We start from the raw sequence: 20,734 nt of genomic DNA, 5'->3' as shown, positions 1-20,734 counted from the left end.
AGGAACATCACAGTACACGTGCCTGAACAGTACGGAAACGTTAGTATGCAGAAGGGATCCTGAAGACCCACAGGTCCCATGGCAGTGAGCGGGTCCTGAAGCCGAAAATCCTTAATCAGGGAAAAGTAAGACACCAGTAGCGCCCTTTTTCCCAACATGAATGAAGTAGAACAACGATGTTTTAGTAGCGGCCACCAGTAGCGCCTGGGTGTAAGATCCGGAACGACGACAGAGAACGGGCAGCGTTGGGTTTGAAGAAATTTTAGAAGCGGACCGATTAGCACAAACGGGGGAAAATCATTGGAGACCGAAAAACGCCTGACTACGCTTGGTAGGGAGAACGTGATCGTAACCACTCTTGTCATGCATGACTGTTTGGTAGATGTCCTTTTTAACATAACGTGGGGGATCAGTGAATTTGTCCAAAGAGAAAGGGAGATCTTTAATCCAAAGATTCAAAAATCGAAAGAAAGTGCGCGCCAGGCACATAATTCCGGTGGAGCAAAGCGCAGATGATTTCCCGTAAACAATAAACGTAATCTATAGCTTTAACAAGTACATAATTCATAAACAGTTCTAAACCGTTTTAATACTGCTACCACCAAGACGTAGATTCGCCCCTATTTTGGTCGCCTCAACGAAAAATATAGCTAAGTACTCCCAAAAGGGTAATTACGTAAATAAACGTACCATAAATCCACGGCATGTGTAGAACAATCCGAATCTAAGCCTGGTACGTAACAACGCAGAATATATTTTTTAAAGTTTGTTTGATTTTTACAACATTGAAGTTCGTTTATATGTGTTGCAGAATCTATAAAAATCACAATATTCATCAGGAGCGTAAGGCCGGGTTTACACCGGTCGCAATTCATAGGTGAGCTATATTGCTGGAACACAGGCAGCATTAATCCATACCGCCTCACGAAAGCATTAGAGGTACGTGAAACTTATACCGGTTTGAGGAAAAACGTAAACAATTTTTTAAGACTTCAAGGAAAGCACCATGAATTTCTATCGCTGGATCGCAGCCAGCAATTTTGTTCGTCTGAACTAAATGCAAAAGCGTAAATAAATTGTAAATGGGAAATTGCCTCAACAAAAACTTAAATTCACACCTCTTCTCCAAAAGCGTATGGACTGGTAACCTATACTCGCACACCACCAAATGAAAAGCCGTAAATGAATCTAGACTGGTACAGGAAACGCATCATAAATTGCACTGCTGCCCCAAAAGTGCGTAGAAGTAAGTTATATGGCTTCCACAAAAGCATAAATCTAGATTGCATGGTTCAATTCAGCATCGTAAGTCCCTACTGCTTCACCAAAAGCGTTCAGAGGTTGCTTCACCCAAAGCGGAAGTAGATTTAAACCAGTTCAATAAAGCATCTTAATTCATAAACCTATATATCGCTTCACCTAAAGCGTCGACTGGGTAATCTTATATCGCTTCGACAAAAGCATAAACCAATCTAGGTCAGTTCAATAAAGCCGCGTAAATCTCATAGCGCTTCACCAAAAGCGTAGACTGGGAGGCGTATATCGCTTCAACAAAAGCGTAAATAAATCTAGATTGAGTTCAAGAAAAACATCGTAAATCTATACCGCTTCACCAAAAGCGTAGAGGTACTTATGCCGCTTGGACAAAAAGCATGCGTAAACATTTTATTTATGTATTTTAACCAAATGCAACAAAAGGCCTATAAATATATATCGCTTAAACGCAAGTGTAGGTAATCTTGGCCATCTCAATAAAGGCGTAATTAAACCGAAGTGGCAAATTGCTTCAACAAAGGTATCATAAATCTAAACCCTTAATTCAAATCAAAAGGAATTTGATGCCGCCTCAACAAAGGCGTAAAGAATGTATATCCTGTACTAGACCAAAATCAAAAAATTTCCTATATGTCTTTCAAAACGCGGGGGAGATATAACAGTGGTATTAGTATACTAAGGAACAACTATAATAATTATAGGATACAAAGCTCCCGCCCTCAACCCGTTACCTAATCTAGCAACAGGCTATGGAAAGGGTTATACACACGAAACGTCGACCCGGTGAGAAGCACGACATCCGACTCAGCCTCTGAACACGGGTATCCCGTCGTAGACAGAATGTAAGGCGTACTAAGAGTGCCTCTCCCGATGAACAGAAAGCAAAGTAGGAATTGCACTACCAGAAGGAAAACGAGACATGTGGACAAATCCCGTAAGCTTTTGAAGGAGGAGCTTAAAAAACCCTGTCCCTTTCAACGAAGCTAAGCCTAAAGCACTAACCCTGCCGAGTAAAAACAATACGAAGAGAAACCTGCACTGGGTATACGCGGCTCTTGAGACTGTACTGGCGGATTTACGGGGTTATTGATCTCGACTGCAATATCGTTTAACTGTACGGCTTGCTGAGGTGGTTGGTGTTCTGCTAAAACCGCATCAATATGCACTGCCAGAGGTTGAACGGCTGGGTCGTCCATATCCAACTTATGGCTCGGCTGCGACACTCCAACAGCAAAAAATTCCTTCCTGTATATGCAGCCAGGTCGTCTTCGTGGCAAAATGTGAAAATTTGCTGTTTTCCCGGTCTTTTATACCAACCGTGTTTATTCATGCGATTACTCTGATGCTGCTTATATTTGCATTAAGTTTTAACGCATTAATATGGTATTGTTTAGCGAAGCGCCCAGTGAGAATATCATACTGAAATCACTCATGTAATTGTTTGCTCGGCAAAACGTGCTACCCCGGTCCATGTAATCTGCCCCTAAATGATATGATTAAATGTTGATTGTTGAATATCAGCGACAGCGATTACTCATGGATGCAGTGATTTCGCGGTGGTAGTTTCCTATTTCTCGAATATATTATTTATATTATTGTATAACCGTGAAGTTACAAGATAAAAGTATTTGTCATGCACATGCACGATATAATTTACCACGTATGTTTTTCTATACTCCATATAAATACACTATATAAACATTTTAAATATCTTTTTGCTTAATGCTACATATGAGCGCAGTATTATGCTTCCCGTGGCTGGGTCATTGCGATGTCAGAAGCAGTTCAAAACTTTCTAGTACACTGTTATTTTGAGGGAGTTATTTTAACTCCTAAAATAGGAGTTACGGAAAAAGGTACAGAACAACTCACTTTTTGGAGTTAAAAGTAACTCCAGATTTGGAGTAAAATATTAACTCCGTTTTTGCAGTCAGAATAACTATCATTTAGGGGTTAAAATGTAACTCTTAAAAAGGAGTTAAGCAGTGGTAACTCCACTATCGTAGTTATATTATTTCTACTTTCAGAGTTCTGATGCAAATTGTGTTTGTGTATTGGATTATTAAACTAAAAACATTAAAGCCAAAGGTTTTCGTAGTGTCATATTGGTAAATTTATGTCACAAAATTTCTTATTATCAATTCACTTGCATTTGTATAATATTGTGAGTTGTATATTTGAAAAGACAGATCAATACAAAAGCTCTGAATTGCTAATTGTCTGAAAGGATCACCTTTTCATAGCCCACTTTTAAATAATTCTAACATCAGTTGTTGCTTTTAACCTCAATAATACTCTTCCTATACCCTAAATTATGAATTACTTCTGAAAGACTTTGATTACTGTAAATTTTAAAGTGATAAAATGACCTATTTAAAATTGATTTTTGCATCCGGCCCGCTTGAAATGCATCCGGCCCGGTGTGAAATGTGAATAAAACGGCCAAACCAAAGCAACGTAAGGCTAAGATGTGTAAAAACCTTTCCGGAAAAGGCTAAAAGTATGTTAGAAATAAAAAACATACCCGAAAAACGTCTTAGTTTGGATTTTTACTCCTTTTTTCGCTGCATTTTACGTTGTTTTTCTAGTCGATTTGCCCGAATTTGCCGTGATTTAGTTGCTATGGTAACAATATCTGCCATTTCATTGGCTGTTTCCCGACTAGGATATCCTTTTAAGGAGTTGTTGACGTATTAAAATTCTGAAATGGCTTGTAGCCTTGTAGATTGCAGAAATTATAGTTTTTATATAGTTATTTGCTAATTTTTTTGCTTTTTTTGTGTTTCATGAAGTCAATAATGTAAAGGTAAAAAAATAAACACGTTATATACCGCAGCTTCAGCCCGGAGGCAAAAATCTGTGCTCTCGGTCTCGAAAACTTCCCTCGGCCAACGGCAAAGGTTAAAAAATAAACACATTATATTTTACCGGCAGCTTCGGCCCGGATACAAAAAACTGTGCCGACGGTCTCGAAAACGGAAATAACGACCTCACAGCCAGAAATAACATATATAATCAATAGATCATCGTCAGCCCTGCCGTTTTTCCCTATTTTATGGGGGGAATGGCTTTGATATACAGATGAACAGAACAGCCTTATAAACTTGAACTTAAAAGTTAAATGCCGTAGGAAGAAACTTTATACATCGGGATGAAGAAAGCGATATAAGTTAAAATATAGGGTTTAGAAGTCAAATTATATTAATGGCACAAACATTCGTAATATTTACAAGCCTTTTCCGCCTTTTTCACTCCAGAGTTAAATCAATTCACGTTTATAAGACTAAAATTTATAATAAACTATTAACCCGCTCCTCTTGTGCACGCCATTTTGAATTTTATTTAACTCCAAAAAGAGAGTTGAATTTTTATCACCCCCAAAAAAGGGTAATAGGTGAGTCAAAATAACTCATAAAAGAGGGTTAGATTGCTTAACTCCCCCAAAAGGAGTTAATTCTGCATAGTTAATAAGGTCTAAAAATTATTAACCCCTCAAAGAGAGTTATTTTTACTCCAAAACTATAGTTAAATTTTTAACTCCACTAAAAAAGGGTAATGGGAGAGTTAAAATAACTCCCTGAAAATAACAGTGTAAGCATGCTGCTTTTTTATTATCACATCGTTTGTTTTTTCTGCCTTACAATTAGTGCAAATTCGATCCTTCTACAAACACATCCTTTTTCTACACCGTCCATTCCCGTTACAACGACAGCATCGAGTCATATTTAAACTACAAGCAACTACAATACTTACGTGGTGTACCTACAAGATAATTTACTTAACTATTATTTGCTTTAAGAATAAATGGATTTATTACATGCACAAGCACTGTATGATCTAATGTGCAATCTGATTGTCTCTCCACTATACAGATATAATAAATATTAGCTCATATCGGTCTAGTAGAGAAACGTAGTAAACAAAATAGCTTTGGAGTAAAAACTCTAGAGTGAAACTATTCGACGGTTGATTAAAAACTATAGATGTACAAAATTTACGGTTTTGCTTCGGTTTTTCTGTATTAAAGGTAGAAAGAAAATGACACAAATCAATTTTGAAAGGCATATTTAATTGCTATTGAAATTAGTAAGATGGCTTTAGACGGTTTTAGCTAAGCTATTTAATGCAATATTTTAGTACTTTTTAATCAAATGCGTTCCAGATAGTAGTGGCACCAGGCTACTAATACGAATTCATGCATTTCTTGTTTGTTTCAACTGTAAATACATGCCTTATGCCATATAATAAACTTTTTATTAACCTCGTTCGCTCGGTTTTCACCGAGAAATATCGGATCTCTGACCTCGGTCTTTCTCATCTACAAAGAGACCTGGGTCCGATATCGATCACTTGATAAGAAGTTACTAAAGGCTGTTCTCCACTTACGCGTTTTTCATACGCACGTACACGTACGGAAAATTTTAAATGCTTTTAAATTTTTATTATTTAACATCTAGGTCAACTAATGCATACTAAAATATGCAGAAAATTAAGTTCCTTCGATTTATTCACTTAGTTTTTTCAAAGGTGACATGTATAATTGACTTTAAGGCTGTTTTCCACTTAGCTACGCGTTTTTTATACGCACGTACACGCACATAAAAGTCTATAAATCCCTTTTACATGTTACCTAAGTGAATAAATCGAAGGAACTTAGTTTTCTGCATATTTTAGTATGCAATAGTTGACGTTGATGTTCAATAATAAAAAATTCAAAGAATTTAAAATTTTCCGTGCGTATAAAATACGCGTAAGTGGAAAGGTGGAAACCAGCCTTAACTCACTCCAGTTCACCCCAGGGGCCGGTTGTATGAAAGCCGGATAGCGCTATCCACCGGAGATTGGTTTTTTCAATCGCTTTTAAATCACCTGTTGTTAGGTATAACTTTGAATAAATCTTAGTATTCCTAAGTCGAGGATCCTCTTTAATAATATCCAAAGCCGAGATTTTATAGCTTTTTAAGCATTTTTAGAACGGTTGAAAAAATCACTATCCGGTGGATAGCGCTATCCGGCTTTCATACAACCCGCCCCAGTACTGTTAAAAATTTAAGTCAGGAAAACTGAGGAATTTCAATTGCACGCCAAGGAATATTTAAATTTATCAAACAGACAGTAAACTGACTGATTTGATAATTGTTATTCATGAATGATGCGGTCAAAAAACAAACGATCAGTTCGTCATATTTCTTCTGGTAAAACGATATTTTAATAGATTTCTGATATTCGCTCCGTTGTACTTGGAATAAAAAGGTATATTCTGAATATTTCAATCTATTACACAATTTACTAGCTTACCCATGGCTATAAAAGCTGCCTGAAAGCATGATGTCAGTGTTCAGGCAAAACACACATAGCAACAAGATGCACAGTTATGTCTGAGTCATTTTGTGCAACATTAACAGTCTTTCATGTAATGTTGGCTGTTTCTCCATACACGAGCAAATCGAATTGTAGACAAGATCTTCTTGTCAGAATTCAGATTCAGGGTTACGATTACAGACAGGCTTTGGTTGGTCAAATATGTTGAATAAACACTGGATTGCTAGCTGTTGAGATACTTATCATGCATGGAAGGCGAGCTTTTTGTTAAGTTTTTAGCCAGATTCAGACGTAATGTTTAGCCACTGTTAATTTAAACGCGGTGAAGTTCACATGAGAAAGCTTATATTTTGAAATGTAATTATGTTAAACCAACCGAATGGATTTCCGATGTAGGATTGTGAACAGCGTTGTTTTAGTTTTACTCGAGAAGACATTCAGTCGAACTAAGCAATGTCTGATCGTGATAGTCGAAGGGAAAGCGAAAATTTAACATTCTAGAAATACTATGGCTGTGCAGATAATTCTGCATAGGCTTAAGAATTTAAGAAAGTCGGTAATTTGGCGACTAACTGGAAAAAATTGCGTCGAGGATGGGAGATTTATGCTATACTGCCGCATTATTTACCGCATTATTTTTGACAATCATTATCCAAACCGAAGGGAATGTTTCATGAATGTATTCTACGGTTAGGAATGGTAAAGACGATTTAGCTAAAGTTCTAAAGAAATTTGAAGAGACTCTTGTTGTTGAAACAAATGAAACCTACGAACGCTTTTAGTTTAACAGGCGTGACGGTGAAACAATCGAACAGTATAAAGCTGCAGTTTCTGCAAGTATCTTCAAGCAACATTGCTATGAGATTGAATCTGTTGGAAATATATGAAACGAAAGTCAGTGCGAAAGAGGTTTTTGCAAAGTTTCGCCTGAAATTTGGCGAAGCAACGAAACAACAACAAAGAAATTAAAATGCATGCTGATATATATAAGCATCGTTGCTAAATCACCCACGCATGTCCAATATTGTAGCAAGTATACCAATACTGTAATAGACAAAATTATTTTATCATTGGTAGTTTATATTTTCGTGTTGTGAATACGAACATGAACGTATACCAATGGTAAAAGGGAAATTGTACCAATGTTGTAAGAGTTTTCGTATCGTCAATTGTGTCATGCTGCGATTTTCTCCTGCTGAGCGCGGTCTCACGCATGCACGCTAAATGACCTTAACCATTACATTCGAATTTACTAATATGACACCGTACGGCGTACGCTTCGCAATATTAAACTTAGAAGTCTCTAGGAAAAGCCTAAACGGCTCAATTAAACCGCGCAAATACTCGAACTGCGAAGTGTTAAAAAATGTGACGTTTATATATTTATATATTTTTGCTCCGTTCTTTACATAAAAGCTGAACGTCTGAAGCATTGTCACAACTAAAATATATACTTTATAAGTTTATTGCGAATATATATATTAAATATTTGTATATTTATGATTGCTCCGTACATTTATGATTGCCATGTTCCCAAAATACAACAAAATAGATGAAGAAATATCACAGCAATATTCCGATTATCCGCTATAGATATGCATTTATGAATGCTCCGAACAGATTGACTGTTGTCATTATTTATTATTCCTTCGTTGTTTATCACACAAAAGCTGAAGCTGCCTGGTCTCGTGAAATATCATGTGAAGTGTCAGAATAATATATTCTGGCAGTATTTTTAATTCTTTGTTTTTAATGCTTTGTCTTAAAAGCGAGGTTTTGCAAATTTTGGAAGTGGGGGAACGCCGAACGCGTATTCAGTTAGATTTGAATGGGCGTGGCGTATATATGGGCGTGGCCTATATATCGTGGCCTTTTCGCAACCAGGATTTAGTATATTTATCTGGATTCCAAGCATTAATCGGAGGACCAACGAGTTTAATAAATATTAAATTCGATATTCGTTCAACCAGTAGGCGATTTCTTACTGACGGACAAACCAAGTCATTCGACTAAACCCACGTTCCGCCGATTAGACTGGGACACCGAAACATCTCAATAAATGCTGGAGATCGTCAGGTACTCGTCTCTCTTGACTATCAACATAGTCTTGGAACGCAGGCACTGTTGAACTTCTTGGAAGGGAAAACCGATCGCACAATAATCGTACCTCTTCCTCACCATAATTCAGAGCAAGATCCTGTTGCCAATAAGTTGGGTGAGAACGCAAATCTGATGAAGAAGTTTCTGATAGGCAGCACTTTCGCGAACAGTTCCAGAGGCACATGTGGCAAAGAGACGATCTTTCATTGCATCTAACAATTTGTATATTAATGCATTAGCATCAATAATGACATGTCTACGATTGGAAACTAGTGGTACTGCCAAATTTTCCTTCCATGACCGCATCCTATTGGCTATCATCAACTTTGTTCCAGTCTTGCACTTCAATGTTTCGATGCTTCTCATGAATTCCTCCGACTCGATTCGCTTGTTTAACCCCTCGTACATTGTTGAATTCTTTCCTTTTTCAGCTTCTTTGTCTTTGAAGTGTTTGCAGGGTGCTTAGTAGTAGTTGCTCCAAACTGCCAAAGCCGTCCTGTGACTACTCGCAACCCATCTCGTACGCAGTACCTTACCAATCTTAAGAAGCCGGACATTTAGACTTTTAGCAAATTCTCGAATTTCGCGCACGTTTTTGGGCGATTGGCTGTAAATTGAATACAGTCTTTCAACAAAAATCCTTAAATGGTTTATTCTCGTCAATTCTGCAATTGCATCGTCAACCGCAAGTTCTAAGCGATGATTCAAACAGTGCCAGGTGATGAGATTTAGAAAATCATTAATAAGTAGCTCCATGACTCCCGACTTCTTTCCAGTCAAGACACTAGCTCCGTCTGTTGTAAATGCAACAAAATGTTTTTGCAAGTAATCCATGTCAAACCCATGCCGTTTTAAACAAGCCAGTAGTGCCTTATGAACCTCTTTTGCACTCTGACCATTTGTCAACCCCACGAAGTCCAGAAACAAGAATTGTGCTTCTCCTGACCTTTCCAGTTGAGCTTTTAAATAAATTATCAGTGTTGAAATATCTGACACAGTAGTAGACTCGTCGATCAGAATGGACACTTTCCCTTTGTTTTCTTTGATAGTCCTGCAAATCGTGGAACGCATCTCTCATTTTGGCCATCTCTTCTTCTCCTTTATGTGCATCGCGCACTGTTTAAATGTTTGTTTAAATATCCGTCCAGATCGTTGGCTTGTCAATCACATCAGCCGCTGTCGATGGACCTGCAGCTTCGTCAATTTCGTTGGTTTCGACACGTTCACTATGTTCACCTACATTTTCCGGTTGGGGTTCTGCCCGTTCTGGTACTTTCTCGTTGTCTGCAAATATATCTTCAGCTGACTTTTTAAAAAATCCAACGATTGTAGATTGTTTGGACATTCCCTTACCAACTTATAAAACCTAATATTCTATTTCTTATGCGGTGTTTTTAGCGCGAGTATTTAGTAGACTTGGAGTTGAATTGAGCTGGCGGTTGCTATGAAATACTCAGGACTCAGGACGCTAATATCTTTTGATATTATTTTATTCTTTACATGGAAATTCATTGATACCGTTCTACAGAGATGTCACTCTTGAAAGTGTTTAGCAAGACTATATTATTACTAAATTTACAAGCCATTTTATACTTTAGCTGGTAAAGGCGAGGCAGAAAAACAATTAAGATTAGCGTAAAATATTTAAGAAGTATTACGCACTGGGCGAATTTATTCCCTATCCGAATTATACCGTGTTCGTCAGTTTCAGGCATTTCCTTGCGCACCTACCAAGAACCACATAATATGCGCAAAACATTAGCTTGACTAGACACTACAAGTTCTTCGAAGGTTCTAGATACTAACAAATTTAAATAAGCGGAATCACTTCAAGGCTTGGCTACCAAGCACGGATCTATATATTTTTTTACTATATGTTGAGATCACACAATATATATGTTTATTAGTACTAGGCAATATTACAATAATGGATCATGCATTAAAACGATCTATACTTTATGAGTTCTATACTTTTATAATGAGTTCTATACTTTTATAATTCTCGTTTGGGGGAACGGCGTTCCCCCACGTGTAGTTTTTGCAAGGTGAACGCCGTTCCCCCGCCCGCGTTCTACGTATCAAAGCGACACGAAGGTCAAGTAATCTCGCAATTCGCAAATAATGCATTTGTACGACTGGACAAATTAGTTGATTTACCAATGGTAAATAGCCATACCATGTGCGAATAAGAACTAATTTACCAAGTAGTTCTCTTACCAAAAGTAATATTGATCTCAGGACGATATAATTAATTCACGAAATACAGGAATTGTCAAAGAAAATTACCGCCACAGAGAAACATTCGAATCCTGGCACACCACGATGAATTTTAAACATTTCCCAAACAATGTGAAATAAAAAATATATAAGTTTAACCGAAGGTTTGAAAGTAAACCTTTTATACTCTCAAACGTCTCAATAAATCATTATTTTCAATCCTAGTCACACATGCACTTCATGCAATCTAAGAGATCTGATCAACGACCAAGAGAGATCTCTTGAAAATATATTGCTCGAAAATGAACAGATTGTTATTTCGTTTTATATAATAACGTAAAGAATTCAAGCAATTTCATCGGTCGAGAGCCATGATCTATAAGAGGACAAACGCACGGAATGACGTCACAGCAATTTTCTTGTTTTTAAATTGCAAACAAATAATTCAATTAATTTTCGATTTTTTTCAGTTTTATTATATAAAACAAATAGATTACAATGAACCGTTGTCTGTTCAGTTATAGATACACGGTATGACGTCATATGTGATAAGAACAAAAAAAGTGGCCACGAGCCGCCGGGGCGAGTAGTTGTAATCTATTTGTTAATCTGACGAAGAGGGCTTGCCCCGAAACGTAAAATAAAATTTTTTTTTTTTTTACTTTTTTATATATTTATATATTTATATATATATATATATATATATATATATATATATATATATATATATTTATATATATATATATATATATACAGTAGGAGGCAAAAGTTTGAGTCCAGTGACTGTATTTCATTGTTATAGCAGCATATATTAATATCCTACAGAAAACCTTACCGATAAGTGAACTACAAAAAAGTAAATGAGTAAACAGAAAAATACATGCTGTACAGCAACTATGAGATGTTATGATATTCATTTTACGTATGTTAATGTGCAAATATGCATTACATGTCAATGCTTAGTGTCCCTCTTTTTGCTCTTGAAATGACCTTTATTCTTTCTGGCATAGACTCCATAGGTTTTTTAATGTCGCACGTTCAATACCTTGCCAGCATTCGTTGACCACTTGCCTCAAGTCATCCTGGCTGGCGGGTCTGTGCCTCGCCCATTTCCGGTTAAAACGGTCCTATAAGTGCTCCATAGGTTTTAGATCTGGAATTTGAAGAGGAAAGCCATGAGAACGAGATCACCAAAACCAATTTGCTTCTAAAAGATTTCTGGCACATAAAAGATGTGCATGTGCTTAGGGGGATTGTCATGCAGTTAGACGCACGATCATCTTTGTACCAGACGAAATTCCATGTCCTTGAAGAATTGGATGATACTTTTCTTTAATTAGGATCCTATTATATCTTTCAATATTGCCAAACCGAGCATGACCGAAGCAGCTAAAAGTTTGCTTGAGTAGGATTTAGTTTCTTCGAACCTCTCCAAGGTTAGTTGCATACCACCTTTTTAAATTCTCCCTTTTTCTGCGATCTTACGAGGAAAGAATCCTTCAATACTTAATGCAACTATTTGTCCTTGTGCACCATCACTTTGCTTTTTTCCCCACCCATCTTGGGCAGTGTAAAGGAATAAGAACTTTATTTTGTTATAATTTAGATCATTAGGACGAAAAAAGTGTGCAATTAATATGGTTTACAGTACTGAAACACTAGCGCGCATGTCTTAACTCGAAAACACTGCCAGGATTTAATACTGGAATTCTACAACGACTGGACTCAAACTTTTGCCTCCTACTGTATATATAATATATATATATATATATATATTATATATATATATATATATATATATATATATATATATATATATATATATATATATATATATATATATATATATATATATATATACACAGGATGAGAAACACGAGTTACTTCATCGAATTTTATTTACTACAGAACTGTTTCGTATGACAAGCGTTAAGCTTGCCACACTCATCAGGTAAATAATATGAAAAATACTCATCAGGTAAATAATAATGAAACAGCACAACGACTATATACAAGAGACGCATAATTAATTAGGTCATATTACATGTAGTTGGTTACTAGGTGTTACTTAGCAAAAACTTCTTTCGATGCCGGCATGTGGAAACAAGTTCATTACGCTTGTTCAAAGAGCTTAATTCAGGATGACATATGATGATAAATTTCTCGGATAGGCATAAATTACAGCGTTTAGTTTTATTACAATACGGTTGTGATTTCTTAATGATTTTCCAACTGATAGTGTGCGGTGTATTGGAGTCCTTTAATTTCCAAATATGTTTGCTTAGCTCAGTGGCGTTTTTCTTTGATTTGTTGCGGAAAGAGCAGATATGGTTGAGGTAGCGTGTCTTAAATGTGTTCTCAGTAAGGCCAACGTAGGTTTGGGATTCTCTCGTGCTTTCATTCTTCACGGTCGCTTGGTAGACGATAGCTTTTGTTAGGCATTCACCTTGCAGGGGACAGGATTCTTTCACGCGACAATACTTTTCTTTGTCGGTAATGTTGTTGGCTTCATTACGTAGGTTAGATTTGTTGTGTGACGAAATGATGCTCTGGACGCTTGGCATACAACTGTAACTTAGCTTTAATGTGTTCCGGTTGAATATTTTGCGTAGTGGGTGGTCACGGGGAAAGGAGTAGTCTACGGCTGGCCACAAACCATATAAAAACCTTTGTACGACAGAGTTATAAGAATTATCATCCTGACAGTTTGTTTGTCTTGTTTAGGGGATTGTGAAATTGATACTTAAAAGACAACAATGGATCCATTGAAAGCCAAAGCAAATTATTCCAGAGTATGTCATTTGTTGGTAGATAAAGCTACAAATGCTTTGAGAAATTCTTTGCATGCGGTGCATCCACCTTCCACCTTAGCTTCCGTATTGAATGCCAACAGAGCGACCTTGCAGAGAATACGATACAGTGTAATTAAAGCCTCACAATGGGATCTACTCTTTCCAAAATCTGGTTCACCAGATTCAAACAACTTTGATATCACCCTATTGACTGTCCTGCTCCGAAATATTTGTGGATTGTCTGCACCAGCCACCGGATGGAATGTGATGCCTCCAGTCAACGATACTTCTATATCTGCAAATATTTTAAGAATCAAAATGTTTAGAAATGAAGTCTATGGTCATATTCCGACTGCTGGTTTGGACGACGTAACGTTTGAAACATTGTGGCAAGAAATTTCTGTTCCGTTAGTCAACTTGGGAATTCCTCAAAATGATATCGATGAATTAAAGGTGGCTCCTCTTAGCCCTGAAGAAGAAAGTTATATTGAAAGATTAAAAGAATGGAAACAACAAGAGGATGATTTTAAAAGTGAAGTAGTCAAACTAAGAAAGACGGTTGAAAATGTTCATCTCTCCCATGTCGAGCAACTGGCTAAATTTAACTTTGCTGGAAAGATTCGTGACCTTTGTAGAAAATTTCAAGATGGCACTAGAAAGTGGTTGTTTGATAAACTTTCAAGTTGGTTTGGGAGTGAAGAATCCAGGGTCTTGATCCTAACTGCAGGTCCAGGCGTTGGAAAAAGTGTTTTGTCTGCAAAGCTTTGCGAGCTTTTTAGAGAACGTGGTCAACTCGCAGCTCACCATTTCTGTGACTTTCGAAATTCTGATTACAGCAATGCACAGAGAATCCTCCAGTCTTTTGCCAGTCAAATGTGTGATAATGTTGAAGGATTTCGTGATAAACTTACTGAAATTCTTCGTCGTGAACATTCTCGTGACTCGCTGTCAGACGCATTTCGTGTTCTTTTGAACGATCCCCTCAATGCCCTTGACAGACACGACCCAATGTTGATCATCGTTGATGCTTTGGACGAGAGCAAAACTGACGAGAAAAGCGAATTATTGGAGTTGATATCTGAGAAATTTTGTGAACTGCCAGATTGGATTAAGATATTCATTTCAAGTCGACCAGAGGTACAAGTACGAAAGGTTCTTGAACATCTTCACCCGTGGGAAGTCCGTCCTGATGACAAAGATCACAACCACGACATAGAGCTTTTTGTTCGTTACAGTTTACCTAATCTTGATGATAATAGTATAAGGTCAGTTATTTCAAAGTGTGAGGGATCGTTTTTGTACGCTTATTACTTGGTCAGTGAATTGAAAGAAAAGGGCGTGGGAATTGAACCCGTCCTAAGTGATTACATCTCAAACGGTATTTCGGGATATTACGAAAACCAGTTCAAACGTTTAGAAACAGGCCTCCAAATTTCAAGCAAGATGCTTCATGTCTCTTAAACTGTTTTATCAATGTTGTTGCCGTTTCTAAGGAACCTTTGCCAATAAAAGTTCTTTTCACATGCATGGGTCTCTCTAAAGAAGAATTTAAAATACGTAAAGCGGTTCTTGACCTAATGTCAGAGATTCTTCCAGTTTACGATGGGTGTCTGACTGTTTATCATAAGTCATTATCGGATTGGCTGACATTGAACGGTTATGAAGAACATGCATTCGTTGCAGATGTTGAAGACGGCAATAGACGTCTCTGGCGTGCTTGTAAGAAACAATTCTGCGAGATAGATGCTTTGAAGTCTGTTTTAGAATTCCAAATTTCATCCGAGAGTAGGTACGCTTTAGAAAATGGTTGGAAATATTTGGTCGATACAGACGAGGTAGAGGAATTTCATTGGTTGGTGCATGTTGGTATAAACTTCTTGAGACTAAAATTTTTTTATCGCCTGGACAGTGATTCTTTCAGTCGAATTCTTGGCACGTACCGTTCTAAACTTTCCAAAGATATTTTTTGGAGCCTCATTCAACACCTTTGTTTCTCCGCAATAATAGAAGTTCGCTCTCGGCGTGGAATAGTTGAGATTGGAACATTTAAGACTTGTGAAAAAGATAGTTGTTACGTATATTTGGAAGCACTCGCTAATGGGCACTTTGATTTTTCACAAGCTGCCTTCAATTCAAAAAGTGTAGCTAGGGATATCTTGGGTGGGACAAATGAGATTTGGATAGAATATGTGACAACTGAAAGCAATTCTAATTTAAGCATTGTGCTCGAAGCTGTGGTTCCAGACAAACCACTTTTTGATTTTATTGTGTCACCGAACAATACGATACTTGCTTGCTTATATTTCGCAGACGAGAAAGTTCAAATGCTTAAAATACCAGATCTTACAACTATCTTTGAGGCAAAAATTACGATAGGACCTTGCTACGAATTCTGTGCCTTTTCTCCAGACTCTTCATATATTTTATGTAATTCAATCCGATTCTGCATCAATATTAAAGAAAAGAAAGAGGTCCCCTTCATTAAGCACGGCCCCGTTGGCATCTATTACTGTTCATTTTCTTCATGTGGAATGAAACTTGTCACATTAGAGAAAACGTCAATCAAAGTGTGGGATGTAAAAAGCAAGAATATATTGGTTGAAGTTGAGAATGTGTATGGTGGATGGTCTTATTGTTTGTTTAGTAATTGTAACTCGTATATTCTTCTTTGGCCAAGGGGTGAGGAAAGATCTGGTTCCCCAGTCTTAGATTACATGAACGTCTTGAATCCTGAAACTTTAGAAAAGACTTATAACAAGAATATTCGTGTTGACCAGAATTTGTGTAGTAATGATTCTTTTCAAATGTTCTCCCCGCCTCATTCGTTTTCGGACTGGAATGTTAAAATGAAAATGAATTATATGTGTTTGCCATCTGGTCAGGTAGTTCTTTTTTCCAATAAATATTGTTCAAAAGTCTTTTTGTGGAAAAACAGAAAGTGTGTTGCATTCGTAAATGATTTTAAAAATTATTTAACTTTGGCAGTGTACGATTTCATAAATCAAAGGATCGTTGACGTGCTTGAGATTGGATTTTTGCCTTGTGATACTCATGTCAATTACATTTCGAAATTAGATGGGACGAGTTTCCTTCTATCTTTAGGATTTACTAAAGTACTCAGTGTTTTATCCTTCAAATCTCTTCTCGAATGTCCTGATGCTACTTTTGTTGACAATGCCAAAATAAATTGTCGTGCACTCTCTCCAGACACTTTGTATGTTGCGTGCTGTTTTGAAAATTGCGTTCTTTCAATAAGAAGTGTTGAGAGTGGGGAAACATTGCAAACTGTTGCACTGAAACAACGAGCATTAGCATGTTGGTGGTCAGAGTCGTATCTTTGGTTGGTCTATAAACGTCTGGTTGTTAAATATCGTTATGAACCTAGGAGTGAAAATATCTTAGGAAGTCAACATGAAGAATCTATTGTAAATTTTGAACGTGTCCTTGCATTTAAAAATGGAGTTCTTGTTATTTACGGCGATCGGAAACTTTCTATTTTAAAAATTTGTAACGAAAAACTGTGTTATCAAGAAACACCGTCATGTAGGTTTACTGCTCGCCCTTCTGTCGCAATAAGTTCTGATGGGTGTGCTGTTATGTTATTTTCTGAATTCATTACGTGTTGTGAATTGTGGGAAATAAAATGTGGCAACACATGGATAGTACGTTCAACCGGAGAGTTGGGTCTACCTGATATTCGTTGGTGTTCCTTATCTAGTACAAAAAAGACTCTTAATGTAGTAATCTTGTCAACTGAAAGCTTTTCATTGTCTAATATTCGTTTACTTTCTACTACTTTTCCAAATGGTGTGAAAATTTTGCATGAACTTCCTATTGAAGACTTTAGAGTGGCTGTTTATGTCGATTCTGAGTTCATCGTTATTTTCGCCGGTGAATGGATATTTTTTGTTAAGGTGTCGGAAGGCAGAATCATAGCTTCCAGATACTTTCGTGATCTTCTCTTTTCTAGCAGTGTATTTCGTCCTCATCCACCTCCTTTCTTTCTTCCATCAACACGTTCTCTTCTGTTCGTGGACAGAAATGGCAACAAATATTTAAAAATTCACAATATTGAAAAGTATTTCTAACATTTCCTTTCTTGATTTAAGTAGTTCAGAATCCGATTTCTTGTTTAAATGTGAAAACCACGCGTAAATCAAAACGTTCAGCTATGGAACGTCCTGAAATGCGAAAACCACGGAAATCGTTGAAATGTTTTTTTTAGTTTTTCCTTTCGTGATGTAAATTTTTAAGCATGGAATTTCTTGTTTTAACGGCGAAACACACGCAAATTGTCTGATATGTATATTTAAAAAAAAAGCGAATTAACTTTAACATAGTCAACGTATTTAACAAACACGGAATGCGTCTATGAAAACGTTTGAACTGTGTAATATTAGTACAAAAATATTTTTAAAATATATTTTGTATCCAAGAGATTTTCCTGCTGTGTGTTTTTATAACCTGCGTGTGAGATCGATTAATTCACATACTTCCTTTGTGTACTTGTGATAAGCGTACATGAATATTCAGCCTCTTACTTGTTAAGGGATCAGTTTATTCTACACACAGTGATTCAGTATAATAGCCCTCTTTACTTGCTTTACTGTTCCTAACGGAAGACGATGAACGAAAAATCCTTCTATAATTAACATGGATCATTATTACATGTTTTTCCGCTATGGGTAAAAAAAAGGCTCTCAGCTCTGAAAGAAACATAAAAAATTACGCTGTGACTAAAGGAATACATTTTCAATTGTTTATATTATTTTCCTGTACGTTAAAGGTGTAGCTGTCTTTATCTCACCAGATAGGAAAACATGATTTCTTCCATTAGAAATTAAAATCTAAAGGAAAATATTTTCGTAGCAAGCCAAACGAAGCTATAAAATGAAGGATGTTTTTGTTCATCTTTCTTCATTTAGTCAGAGACTTGAGTGAGCTGAATAACAAGGAAGGTTTAGGTCAATGATTTACCTTGTCGAAAGTAGCTGGAATGAGTGATGAATCATGGATATCTTTACTTTTAGAATTAGTTTCCTTTTTTGTCAAGCAAACTTTTATCAGAAGTTTTTAGCATTCCTCCATTTTTATATTCTAAAGCAATTTTTTGAAGCTCCTCTGGAAGATAAAGTACATAAACCTTTTGGAAAAAGAGAAAGAAACCTGCGGCGAAGCACAATTTCTTGCAGTAGTCAGGCTATAATCAGATCTTATTTTTTCCAATATCAAAATCATATTTATTTTATGTCACAAGATGCAAAAGACCAAGTTTTCTGGAATCAAAATTTAGAAGTAAGACAAGTATTCTGGAATTTTTGCAGTAGAAAACCTGACTAGCCTCGTTTTTGTGTATGTCGCAATAGGCCTCTTGCTCTACTTCGAATAGGTCCATGCATAGTGATGTGAACCCGCGTCATGATGTAAGGGGCGGATTGCATGGGCGAGGCTGGCCCGTTCCCTATAGTTTATTATACTCAATTCAAACGTTTCGGTTACATGGAACCGTGTCAGCTCGGGCTGTGGTTGTGTCAAGCGGGCCAGCTCGGCTTGCCGATATGGGCGTGGCAATTGGGGAGGGGGTTGGTGTGAGGGGTGTGACCCCCTGATAATTCAGCATGATAAGAATAAAGTTGGTCAAATTGCTTTGTTACTTGTAAGCAAATTGATCAAATATACAACAATATTTGTTTCAGTATTTATGAATATTTAAGGATCGTGATACTCATAGAAAAGTTGACCAATCTCCTACACCCATGTCATACACAAATTTTTATTTTCCATTATCGAAATTGGGACAATATTACGTGACACCCCCTGCAATCCTAGCTCGTTTGCCACGGCCCTGCTGAGTTGCTGGGGTAGAAGTTTGCATGTAGTCGTTTTAAGGCGGGCAAATTAAACTGGGCAAAAATCACAAGAATGAATATAATACTATAAAACCCAGGAAGGATTGAAATTATTAAGGCTAAACGAGACATTTACACGATTGATTTCAAAAAATTTTCGCCAAACTATCATACTGAAATCACTCATGTAATCGTTTGCTTGGCAAACGTGCTATCCCGGTCCATGTAATCTGCCCCTAAATGGTATGATTAAATGTTAATTCTTGAATATCAGCGATGCATGCAATGATTTCGCGGTGGTAGTTTCTTTTTTCTCGAATATATTATTTATATTATTGTATAACCGTGAAGTTACAAGATAAAAGTATTTGTCATGCACATGCACGATATAATTTACCACGTATGTTTTTCTATACCCCATATAAATACAATATATAAACATTTTTTAATATTTTATCTTTATGCTTAAAGCAAATAATTAGCTTGTAGGTACACCACGTAAGTAAGTATTGTAGTTGCTTGTCGTTTAAATATGACTCGATGCTGTCGTTGTAACGGGAATGGACGGTGTAGAGAAATAATGTGTTTGTAGAACGATCCAGTTTGCATTAATTGTAAGCCTAGAAAAAACAAACGATTTGAAAATAAAAAAGCAGCTCGTTATTTTGTTGTAACTGTTATGTTTAAGAGATAACTGTATTACGTATAATCACTATATCATCTTATAAAATTTATTTATAATATATTCATATAACCGTATAGTATTCTCTTCAGTCAGACTTACATGCATGAGTAAGCAAATAGCTATCCACACCTTATCCCACAGATACGTAACAAGGTGTCGACCACAAACCACGATAGAATGAATGTGCTACAACGCACTGTATTGCGTAGGGGAAATGACTTGTAGTTTTGTGTTGCCAAGCGTATAAAGTCACGCAACCAACCACGGGCAGAGAAATGCGTACAGCATTTTTCGTAAGGCCTCAGTGCCTAAATATTATATTGTAAAAGCAGAAGTACTCAACAAAAGGAGTTAAAGTTGAAGACAAGGCTTTGTGGAGTTGTGCTCAGACAGAGATAAGTCAAACGTTTAAAGATATATTATATTCTTAAGGTCATAATCTTATAGAGACGTTAATTACTGTTATTGGAAAGTTAAGGAATAAAAAGTTATAT

General features: G+C 36.7%; 2 protein-coding genes across 8 annotated transcripts in view; both read left to right on the top strand.

Annotated features, from left to right (window-relative positions):
- LOC114526137 overlaps positions 1-20,734 on the top strand; it is a 221,341-nt gene that overhangs the window by 71,481 nt on the left and 129,126 nt on the right. The window lies entirely within an intron of this gene.
- Positions 6,415-15,184, top strand: LOC114526139. The gene is made up of 2 exons (XM_028547659.1): positions 6,415-6,528; positions 13,639-15,184. Exon 2 carries the CDS (start codon positions 13,671-13,673, stop codon positions 15,165-15,167), a length of 1,497 nt encoding a protein of 498 aa, XP_028403460.1. The 5' UTR covers positions 6,415-6,528; positions 13,639-13,670; the 3' UTR covers positions 15,168-15,184.

This window comes from Dendronephthya gigantea, unplaced genomic scaffold, assembly GCF_004324835.1.
Source record: "Dendronephthya gigantea isolate DGI-Jeju-01 unplaced genomic scaffold, DenGig_1.0 000037F, whole genome shotgun sequence".
Classification (NCBI taxonomy): Eukaryota; Metazoa; Cnidaria; class Anthozoa; order Malacalcyonacea; family Nephtheidae; genus Dendronephthya; species Dendronephthya gigantea.
This window is presented reverse-complemented; position numbering and strand designations above follow the sequence as displayed.